The sequence below is a fragment of the Martes martes genome (assembly GCF_963455335.1).
Source record: "Martes martes genome assembly, chromosome: 9".
Lineage (NCBI taxonomy): Eukaryota > Metazoa > Chordata > Mammalia > Carnivora > Mustelidae > Martes > Martes martes.
Window position 1 is genome coordinate 108164565 of NC_137896.1, and position 12286 is coordinate 108176850.

Consider the following 12286-nt stretch of genomic DNA (forward strand, 5'->3'; position numbering starts at 1 on the left):
CTGTCAGCCCAGAGAACCTCCTTTAGTATTTCTTCTATGGTGGGTTTGCTAGCAGCAGATTTCTGTTTTTGTTTATCTGGGAAAGTCTTTATTTTGCCTTCATCTTTGAACAATAGCTTTATCTTCAAGTTAACTGATTATTTCTTCTGCTAATTCAAATGTACTATTAAGCCCCTTAAGTAAGTTTTTTATTTTAACTGTTGTATTTTTGAATTTCAGAGTTTCCATTTGGTTCCTTTTATCATTGCTATGTCTTTTATGGTACTCTGTGCTGCACACTGTCATCCTATCTTCTTGTACTTTTAAAATCACGCTTTCTTTAATTCTGTGAACATATTCATAATCGCTACTTTGAAATCTTTTTCTGTTAAATCTGTGTCCTTCTCACAGGCTGTTACTGTTCCCTGCCTCTTTTTTTTTCCCCCCCAAGAATATGTCATACAGTAGTTCCCCTTTATCCGGGGAGGATTTGTTCCAAGGCCCCCCGGTGGATGCCTGAAACCACGGATAGTACCGAACCCTACATACACTGTCTTTTTCCTCTACGTACATACGTATGATAAAAATTTAATTTATAAATTAAGCACGATAAGAGATTAACAATAATTAATAACATAGAACATTTATAACAGTATAACAAAAGTATGTGAATGTGGTTTTTCTCTCTCAAAATATCTTCCTGTACTGTACTCACCCTTCTTGTGATGCTGTGAGATGGTAAAATGCCTGCCTGACGAGATGAAGTGATGTGACTGCCCAGGCAGTGTGGTCTGGCCTCAGGCTACTCATGACCTTCTCATGATACCTCAAAAGGATGATCATCTGTGGGCCTATCGGCTTCCTTCATTGTTCTCCAGAGCACCCTTAGGTTTGAACTTGCCCATAGTTGGTTGCAAGAGACAAGAGAGTAGAAGCTGTTTGAGCCTGCCCTCTCGAGCTCAGGGTGATGGCAAGCTTCTCTGAACCGTTCCTGCTCTAACAGCCGAATGTGGGGTTTGGGGGTGGTGGGTGAGGTCCTTTTTGCTCACCTCTCCTGGCATGGAACCACGGCCTCAGGAACCAGGGAAAGACTGTCTTCCCACATTCTCAGTATGCCACATTCCCGTGAAAGCCTAGGTTCCAGGTCAGAGATCGGCAGAAGGGAGTCCCCACTCCTCAGTGGCGCGCCGCAGGGATTTAGCCTCAGCCACTGGGCAGCTGGGGACTGGATGAGAAATGCGGAAGTCCTGTTCTCCCAGAGAAGAAACCGCTCCAGCTGGGAGCTAGGTGGGAAGGGAGGCCTGAGTTCTCGGCTGCACTGTCTGGAGCAGACTCTTGCCCTCTACTGCCAGAGGTTCTCTGGGAGAAAGGAGGGAGCGGGCTTGGTCCAAATGCCATAAACTCTTGCCTCTCTTACTGAATTTTTGTAGATTTTCCTAAATGTTTCTTCATTTGCCGTCTGCTCTTAGGACCATTTCCAGAGACTTTAAGTGTTGGGGGGGGTATTTATATTACGTTTGTATTTTTTATACATGTATAATTTGCACCAGTATCTCTGAGGAGTGGGTGAGCAGCACTGCTTACACGGTGGTACCAGCAATCCAGCATCTCAGTGCAGTTTTACAGTTGGGGCCACCGAGTGGCATTTTATACACTGGCCATATTTTTTTTCTGAGTAAATACAGTGTAATTAGTTGACTCATATTTTATAAGGGTGATGTGAGGTTCCCACAGATCAGACTGGAATTATCAGAACAAGAGGCCAGTGACATAGGGAATGACTAGAACCTAAGCTGGAATGTGGACAAAGACTTGAAAGCAGTTCCTAAAGAGAAGTAAGCATTCCAAGTCACTTGTGTTATTTTATGTTATTATCACTTAGCCTCTAAAAAGTAAAACTTGGGGGGCACCTGGTTGGCTCGGTCATTTAATCATCTGACTCTTGATTCTGGCAGTCATAATCTCAGGGTCGTGAGATGGAGCCCCACGTCGGGCTCTGTGCTCAGCTGGAAGTCCACTTGAGATTCTGTCTCCCTTTCCCGAGGGGCCCCCCAGCCCTTGCTCTCTTGCTCCCTCTAAAATAAAAAAATAAAAAAATCTTAAAAAAAAGTAAAACTTTAGAATTTTCCCTCTAAATGTTGCTTCCTGATTTCTTCATTATCAGAGTAAATAATTATACTTAAGTATGCAGAAGACCTTTTCTATCATAAATAAAGTTTATGTCCATAAGGAGGAAACAGCTGATAAGAGAGACTGTTTTCATCTCTGTTCTATTTTTTTAACAGGTGTCTGAAAAGAAGGCCTTTTCCTGCACTTTTTCCTTTTTCTTTTTTTTTATAATTGTTGTAAGAGCACTTAACATGAGAGGTACCCTCTTAACAGATTTTCTCAGTGTGTAATACAGTATTGTTCATTTATAGGCATAATGTACAGTGGATCTCTAGAAGTTATTCATCTTACATAACTGAAATTTTATACATGCTAGTTGGCAACTCCCTATTTTCCCCTTCCCGTAGCTCCTGGCAATCATCATTCTATGCTTCCATAATTTTGACTATTTTAGATACCTCATATGTGTAGATTCATACAGTGTTGGTCTTTCTGTGACTGGCTTATTTCACTTAGAATAATGTCTTCAGTGTTCATCGGTGTGGTCACAGATTGCAAGATTTTCTTTTTAAGGCTGAGTAATATTCTGTCCTGTGTTTATACCACATTTTCTTTATCCATTCATCCATAGATGGGCATTAGAATTGTTTCCACATCGTGGCTATCATGAACAAACATTGTAACAAACATGGAACGCTAATATCTCTTAGAGACCCTGACTTCAGTACTTTTGAATAAATAGCCAAAAGTGGAATTGTTGGATCATATGATAGCTCTGTTTTTAATTTTCAGGAACATCCATAGTGTTTTCCATATTAGCTACACCAGTTTGCATTCCCCTCATCAGCATATATAAAGGGTTCCCAGTTGAGAAGTTCTTGTTCATTTGCTACAATGGTTCTTAGCCATGGATGTACATTAGAATTGGAGTCACCTATGGATGAATCACCCCAGACTTACCTGGTTTTTACAAAAACTCCATAGGTCATCTCAGTCTGTATACCTACATAATATCAACTGAAATAGTTAAATAAAAGATGTAAATATATTTGTACCTTTTTAAATGTCCAGCTAACTAGTTAGTCAGTGTATGACATATTTTTAGAGATCCAGCTGCTTTAAACATGTAAACATGTTATGTTTAATTTGGTAGGAAGGCAAATTCATTTTGATAGTTTTACAATAGTTTTTTTCTTGGTGGCAGGTTACCGTCATTGGAGAATAATGTAATTTTCACCTTTACATTTTAAAAAATGTTTAATATTGATTTATATTTATTTTTCTATTTATGTATTCTGGTCTTTTCTTAGATTATAAGTTGTTTAATATTACATTATCAAAAACCAAGTTTAAAATGCCTTTTTCTTTCCTGGTGATTAGTAAATTTAAAAATTCTCTCAAATATTAGTAAATGCTCACTGAGGAATTTTCTCTTCTTGAGCATAGTATGCTTCCTTTTAGCTTTTTACTGGAATTTACATACCTTCCAAGGATTCTTGGTATTTAAATGTAAAATGTTTTTGACTTTTCTTCCTTAGTAATTTAAAAAATTTCATTCTTAATTATGGTAAAATACTTTAATTGACTTTCTAACATTTCAGTGCTTTTTTAAAGAGCTGCTCCTAGAAATGTAGCTAATTATTTCTGTATATCAAAGAAAGGATCAATCACTAAAATCTTGCAGTTAGATGAACAGGAGGCACAGAATTCTTGAGCTCCAGAATCAATTCCCCTAGACCAAGCATATACATTCAACAAGACATTAGGCTCATCAGTTAATTCTAATAGAGTAGGAAAGTTAGGGACTGTTTTTGCTTTGTCAGTGTGAAAACAGTGAAGAGCAGCAGGCCTGGCGGAAGGCACCGCCTCATCATCCAGTCTCCTGCTAGTTACCCAGCCTTCTGAGTATCCATACTGTGTAGTTCCTCTGTAACCATGCCCCCCACTCGACATTGTTTTATTTACTAAATTTCTTAAATCATAGCGTTGTTGGGAAAAGTACAAATTTAATGCATTTTTTTGTCTTTGATTCCCAGATGTATTGTAGAAACTGAAAACTTAGAAGAAAGAGTAGCTGTGGTGAGTCGAATAATTGAGATTCTACAAGTCTTTCAAGAGCTGAACAACTTCAATGGTGTCCTTGAGGTTGTCAGTGCTATGAACTCCTCACCTGTTTACAGACTAGATCACACATTTGAGGTAGGTTTGTATAGGCATTTTTTAAATGAAGGGTTAGAATTTTAATAATTGTGGTCTTCAATTTTTAAGTGCCTCATCTGTCTTTTGAGTAACACTTTAAAAGATAAAATTGTCTAAATTTTGTATTGAATTGGTTGCATTTTATAAATTAGGCATTCTTGTTAAAATGTATTCACAAGTCCTAGGCTAGGTTAGAAGATGAAAAACATTTCAGCACTTTATGTAACATATAATTAAATGCTCTTGTAATTGTAAGGAATTGCAAGATAAACTAGATTTCTCTCTCTCTGTCTCTCTTTCTCACACACAAAGACACACACACACATACACCCCCCATAAGTTTGTTCTAGGAACGATGGGGACAGGGTCTTTGAAACAGTTATTATCATTTCTTAGAATCAAACTGGTACTGTTGTGTTTGAGCTACTCTTAGCCTGGCATTTTGGGGGAAAAGCTGTGATTCCTTTTGTAAACTTACGCTTCCTAAATATTGTTTTTTTCATTATAGCAAATACCAAGTCGCCAAAAGAAAATTTTAGAAGAAGCTCATGAATTAAGTGAAGATCACTATAAGAAATATTTGGCAAAACTCAGGTCTATTAATCCACCATGTGTGCCTTTCTTTGGTGAGCATTTCTTGAATTTTTATTGTGTTTCTGGATAAAACAAGACATGCATTTCATTAAATGACTGAATATACGTATGTGTAATATACCAGCAGAAAATACTTATTTAGTAAATAATTAGCACCTGAATCACCATAGAATTTTGCTCTATTAAGAGGACTTTTGACGATCATGCCCAATATATACATTCCATTTTTTATTTCCATCTTGGGCAGCCATTTGATATCATATAATGCTCATTTGTGCTTTTATATTCATAGAAATATTTTCTGTTGAATCTTAATAAACCAAACACTCTACAGAAGAGATATGGCCATACTCGTTTATATTTATAATCCTCTTTCTTATAAATAGTTTCACATAGCTGAAAGTCATATAGCGCGTACATCTTTGAGCCCACATCTTTTGTACATCAAAACTTTGCCCTTTTTTCTTGCCCTCCTGCACCAGAGGAAGGAAGTACCCTTTCCTTCCTTTTAAGACTGAGGCATGTACCATCCAAACCCTCACCTTTCGTGTAGGCGCCTCTGTCTGACTCCGTCACTGGATTCACTGTATTTCATAGCTTCGGTATCTCTTTCACAACTGGTTTCTTTTCTCTGTTTTTATATATGCTCTGATGGTTCTTCCTCTGAATGCTTACAAATATTATGCTCTCTATTACACGTATTATGGTTTAGGTTTTTTAGTTCCTGGTATATTTACATCTAGCCTTTTCTTCCTCTACAGCTATATATTTTCCACAAAGCTTTAAGTTATACTGCACATAATTTTTTATGTGTTACCTCCCGTGTTATGTGTTACCCCTGAAATTTTTTCATTTAACATATCATACTTTCCCATAGCTTTTGTTCAGGCTTTACAACCAACCACTTTTGTATTTCCTTCTCATCTTTTTTGCTATCACATTGTATATAGTCATAATTATAAGACATGTACACGTTATTATTTACTTCTTTAACTTACTGTAGCTTAAATACATTGTCATGTTTTATCAGTCTACATAATGTCATTTGTAATGGCTACATAATATTCCATAAAGTTGGTATGACAGTTTATTTAACTGTTGCTCTATGATTAGATATAAAGTTTCTAGCATTTTTGCTTTCCTAAATAATGTTAGAATCAATATCTTCATATTAATGCCTTTTTTCTGTATTTGAGAATATTTTTTTGAACTAGATAACCAATCTAGCCAGATATTTTATATCTAGCTGGGAATTTCTCAAGTCAAAACTTCATCAGTCTGCCTTTTTTATTTTTATTCTTGGATATACAGTATTTAAAATTCTATAATCTGTCCATCTTTCCCATTAGGATTTCTGTTGTTTCTAACCTTAGAAAATTCTTCCAGGCTAGTAATTTAATATTGCAGCCATATTTTCTTCTGGCTTTACAATTATATTTAACTCTTTAATCAGAGTCTCTTTTAGATATCATATGAAACCTTCAAACTTGTTTCTCCACCAAATTATTTGTTGACCCATGTTTATCGAGTGATTTCCCTTATGCCCATTTATATATGGTACCTCTTCTTTAAATATTGTTTCCCATTAACTTCTTATACTGGTGCCCCAGTTTTTAATGACTGGCACTTTATAATCTGTGATTCTCAACAAGGAGTAATTTTTGCCCCCCAGGGAACACTTATCTATGTCTGGAGACACTTTTTGTTGTACATGGAAGGTGCTAGCAGCTTCTAGTGGGTAGAAGGCAGGAATGTTGCTAACATCCTGCAGTGCACAGGACAGCCCCTGACAACAAAGAAATATCCAGTCCAAAAGGTCAGTAATGCCTGAGGCTTAGAAACCTTGCTTTATAGTGGTTTCACATATGACAAAGTTGGTTCTTCAATGCTACTTCAGTATTTTCTTTGCCAATTTTGTCTCTGAACTTTATAATGGGGGAGGGTGATAATTCCCCAAAATACAGTTAGAACAGTCTATCAGTTAATTTGGAAAGAACATTTATGATACTTAACTTTCTCCTAAGTACTTTTGGTTGTGAATGGTATTCATTTTTAAATAATCAGTTACCCTTAAATCTAAGAATTTTTAATTTCCTTAAATTTTCTAAATATTTAATCATGTCTCTTCCTTTGATCTTATTTCTGTGTTAGGCTTTAGGACATTGATTATACCTTCCCAAAGATTAGACAATAATGATAAAAATAGGTAGTTCTGTTTTAATTTCAGTTTCAGTGGGAATAGGTGTAATTCTGCTATTTGCTTGATTAGATGCTTTTTATTATGTTAAGGTTTCTTCATAGTTATCTTCTGTGTTTTTGTTAGCAAATACATTTACTTTCGTAATAGTTTGCCATCTTAGCAGGGGAAAAATAATTTTTCTTGCTTGGCAGGTTAAAATTATAGATTACTAATCCTGAACTTTCCTATTTACTAATATTAAACCTTATTTATTCATAATAGATTGATCTTTTAAGTGTATACAAATGAATTCTATTCATTATCATTTTATTTAGGATTTTTATACCCATCTACATAAACGAGATTGGTCTGAGATTTTTCTTTGTGCTATGTTTATCAGCTTTTGTTATTTTAGTTATATTTACTTTGTAACATGAGTTCAGTAGCTTTTCATCTTACTCTGTTCTGGAATATCATGAAATGATCTAGCCTTTAAACTTTGAAAGAGGCCAACAGAAAAATCATCCAGGCCTGCAGTCTTTTGTAGAATGTAATTCTTTAGCAACACTTTCATTTCTTCCTTAATTTTTTTCTATTTCTGCTTTCTGCTACACACTTGTTTCATTTCATTATTTTAAAAATACTAGTAGTCAGTTATATCTACCAAAACATTATTTTTTAAACTGTCCTGTTTGTAATGTATCTTTCCCATTTCTATTTTTACTTGTTTTACTTTGCTTTTTACTTCAAAAAGATAAAATCTTTTTTTTAAAGATTTTATTTGTTTATTTGACAGAGAGAGAGATCACAAGTAGGCAGAGAGGCAGGCAGAGAGGCAGAGCAGTCTCCCCGCTGAGCAGAGAGCCTGATACGAGGCTCGATCCCAGGACCCTGAGATCATGACCTGAGCTGAAGGCAGAGGCTTAACCCATTGAGCCACCCAGGCGCCCCCAAAAAGATAAAATCTTAAACAGTAATTACTCTCTTCTTTTGTTTTCTATATCATGTATTACTTTTTATCATTATTCATTTTTTTTCCTGAGAACTTTTTGTTCCCCACCTACGTTCTTGGCAAAACTATTGAGTTCATTTATTTTCTCTTTCTGGTAGAGTTTTTTTTTTCTTTTTAATTATAACAATACAAATTGAGGGGCACCTGGGTGACCCAGTTGGTTAAGCATCTGCCTTGGGCTCCGGTCATGATCCCAGAGTCCTGGGTTTGAGTCATGTGTTGGGCTTCCTGCTCAGTAGAGGGAGAAGCCTGCTTCTCCCTCTTCCCTGCCCCCTACCTCATGCTCTTTTTCTATTTTTCTCTCTCTCCCTCCCTCTCCCTCTCTCTCTCTCAAGTAAATCAATAAAATCTTTTTTAAAAAAAAGGTACAGGGCGCCTGGGTGGCTCAGTGGGTTAAAGCCTCTGCCTTTGGCTCAGGTCATGATCCCAGGGTCCTGGGATCGAGCCTCGCATCGGGCTCTCTGCTCAGCAGGGAGCCTGCTTCCTCCTTCTCTCTCTGTCTGCCTCTCTGCCAACTTGTGATCTCTGTCTGTCAAATAAATAAATAAAATCTTTTAAAAAAATTAAAAAATAAAAAAAAAATTTTTAAAATTTAAAAAGGTACAGATTCAGTCAGATTTAATTTTTAAAATTGAGTATATCTTACATAAGATCTTGCAAGCTAGAAATGTAGATAGTGCCCTATGTGGGCATTACAGAAGACGCACAGACCTTCCACAGTTCCAAGAGGAAAGAGTGTAAAGACAATTTGATAAAGAGTTAAGGAACAATTTAAAAATAGTTTACAAAAAGAGAATCAAGAAGCAGATGTATTAAAGTCAATGTATTTGAAGTGTGGTGACTATGGTGTGAGTTCATACAAGGGAGCCTTGGAAGGACCTGGGTCAGCCTGATACTCATTTCATGCAGTCTGTACACAAATATTTCTTGACTGCCTTTGAAGTATCAGGGACTGTGTCAGGTGCTTAGAAAAAGTGAAAACTACATAGTCCCTTCGTGTGCTTACTGAGCTTCTGGTCACACTACTTGTGATGGGCACCACTTGTGAGAGGTGAAAAGAAACTTGAGGGCCTGTTCATCCAACTCCCTGTGTGGCCCCTGCTGTCCCATCACCCTGATTGATGAGCACTGATTCACACAAACTGAACTCACTAAAGTACTCTCTCACAGACTTACGAACTAACATAACTGATCTTCATAACATGTTGTTAAGTGAAAAAAAAAGTTTCACACCTCTAGAGTATGACTGCATTGTGTTTTAAGGTCGGCCATGTGATCTGGTGAGTGAACACAAGCATGTAGCTAGTTTGCTAGGTGCAGACAACCCACCTGCCAGCCTTCCTACCCATTTGTGCTTATCTTCCTGGTCATTGAGCCTTTTTTGTTTCAAGGTCAGTTCTCCTACCTCTAAGAAGATCTTGTTCCCTAGTTCCTGGGGTTAGCCTCACAGTCTTTCATGGTTCTGACCAGAGGGTAGAGCCAGATGTTCTTGCTGCTGCTTAATTCTGTCTCGTCTATATGTGTAGCTTACAGAAACTCCTTCCAGATTCTTATCCTTAATTATGGGAACTGGTTTTTTGGATTTTTTCCCCCTCTCTATGGGAGGGTCAGGAATAGTATTTGACAGTTTTACTTCCTCTGTCACCTTGCTAGAGTTCTAATGCAGGGCTTTTGCTGGCCCTACACCATTTATAGAATAAAAGTCAGGCAACTTCTCCTTCTGAGCTTTTCCCAGACTGAGTCTGTGTATCAATTTTTCTCCATATACCAATGTGGTATATCTATATACATATACACACACACACACATATATCATTATCTATAGATATATATATAGGCAAACTAACATTTCCTCTAAGGTAAAAGGACGTAGATTCTTCCTTCAGCCAAGCCTCACCTCTGCACAAACACCCAAGTCTGTAGCATTGGCTTTGCTCTTTCCTCTCATACAGCTCTATAGTTTCGTGTCTTCCTTCTGTTTCTTGTCAGTCTGCTTCCTCTCACTCTTGTTTCCTGCTGTTTTAGGATTGACTCTTACGTCTCTTGCATCCTGAGCTGTTCTTCAAGTGCTTTCTCTTCTATTCTGAAATAATCCACTGAGCCACCCAGGCGCCCCTGTGCTGCTTTTTATTCATTTAGAAACAGTGTTGAATGCCTCTACGTACCAAGCCCAGGGCTAGGTGTCAAGAATCAAGAGACAAATAAAACACAGTCTTACCCTCAATAAGCTCTCTTCAAAGAGCAGAAAAATAAATAAATTACATGTAGTAAATGTAATATTGCATCACAGAAATGTATCAATTGAAGTGTGAACCCAGAACCTTGAGCAGCCACTTTTTCCCCAGAAAGGCTGGAAAAGGCATCAGCAACCATGTGAAACCTTACCCCTCTTCATTATTTACGGTCTAATGCTCTGCTTTCCCTCTCCCCAGACAGCTGTCACCAGAGCAGGGTATGTAAAATGATCTATTGAAAAAAATTAACCTTTAACAGTATATGATATTCAGGTCTATTTATACATTTGTACTACATTTTTTTATTTAAACTATGTATAGATAGAGAGAGAGGATCCATGCTTAAACATTTTTTTTTACTGATGGTTGTGTATGATCAACAAAATTTGGATACCACCTCTTTGATCATTGGTTTTCCTTTTAACTAGCCATTAATATGTCATAAAATAACTTCCAGGGGCGCCTGGGTGGCTCAGTGGGTTAAAGCCTCTGCCTTCAGCTCGGGTCATGATCCCAGGGTCCTGGGATCGAGCCCCACATCGGGCTCTCTGCTCAGCAGGGAGCCTGTTTCCTCCTCTCTCTCTGCCTGCCTCTCTGCCTACTTGTGATCTCTCTCTGTCAAATAAATAAATAAAATCTTAAAAAAAAAAAAAAAAAAAAATAACTTCCAGATTCTGTCCTGAGCTCTCCCAAAATGCTACTTGTAAGCATTTTCACAACTTCTTTCAAGTATACTTTCAACAGCTACAACATCCCATAACTGATTATCCCCCTTGTTCCCAGGGGCCGTCATTATACCACCACCCAGTCAGCCAGCCAGGCACAGAGCTGAGTCTGCCTTCCCACCCGCTCCGTCCCTGCCCTGCCCACTTCAGTTAATCCGTTGTTGTGGAGTCTGCCCCTTAAATACGCGTACACTTCACTCTGTCCCTGGAGACCCTCAGACAGCCATCAACAGCTCACCAGGACCACGTTCATCCTAACTGCTCGACGTGCTTCTAATCTGAACTCCTTCTAACCCATTTGGCTTCATAGTACAGCCAGAGTAATCCTTCTAGAATGCAAAGATGCTAATAATCTCCTAACTGTGAATAAAAATTAAGCTCTTTTTAAAAAAGGCTCTTCATGATCCAGTCCAGCTGCTGCTACCCACAAACCCTTCACAGTTGGGCCGTCAGTGTGTGACCAGTATGGAAAGTTGACTCCAGGCTGCCCTTAAATATGCGTACTATATGGATATGTGTGTCAGACTGAACACTGAGCTGAGTGCGTCATGCGACAGAGTATAGTGGAGCATATAACTGGCTGCAAGTAAAAGAGCCAAGTGACAGGCAGATGTGGAAGATGAAAAGCCTGTGCATATGAGAACACATGGTACATCTGTCTTACGAATGCGAATCAAGGGTAGCCTAGGTGCTAAGAGCGAGCCAACAAATACACTTAAAAACTGGATACTTTTTAGAACCAAACAGGGATTGATGTCTATCATGTTTCATTATTGCTGACTTGTTCACTGAGTTTGAGTCATTTAATCTTTTCAAGAAGGTGGCCAAATATTCTAGCTTTTGAAAATAGGCCTCTTTCACAAAAGCCTTCAGAACCACTGAACTGTGATCAGAACAAAAGTGCCTGTTGTTTTGTTCCTTCTGCTCCTTCTCCTGCTACAGTGCACAGCCTGTAGCAGTGGGGAGTCAGGACTCCTAAGCCCTTGCCTGTGTCTGTCTTCATACCCTGCACGCTGCCTCCCCCAGACCCCACACTAGACCCGTCCGCTCCGGCCGGGCAGTGTAGCATGCTGTCTCTGACAGTGCCTCCCAGGCTTCATCACAAACCGGTGCCTTCAGACACACTCCCACTCTGCTGACAGTGTCCCTCCATCTCACTCAGTTAAACTGCACCTCATTTTTGAGATTTACTATAAACATCGCTTCATCTGTGATGCTTTTTCTGTTCCCACCGACCCAAGGCAGAGTCAGGCAT

The 12286-nt window shown here is 38.3% G+C and overlaps 1 protein-coding gene across 3 annotated transcripts in view; it reads left to right on the forward strand.

The window, feature by feature from the left end:
* SOS1 (SOS Ras/Rac guanine nucleotide exchange factor 1) overlaps positions 1-12286 on the forward strand; it is a 148309-nt gene that overhangs the window by 122849 nt on the left and 13174 nt on the right. For all 3 annotated transcript variants that reach the window (XM_080813042.1, XM_080813043.1, XM_080813044.1), the window contains exons 16-17: positions 4125-4287; positions 4796-4913. In XM_080813042.1, the coding sequence (XP_080669168.1) occupies positions 4125-4287; positions 4796-4913 (281 nt within the window). The remainder of the gene's footprint in view (positions 1-4124; positions 4288-4795; positions 4914-12286) is intronic.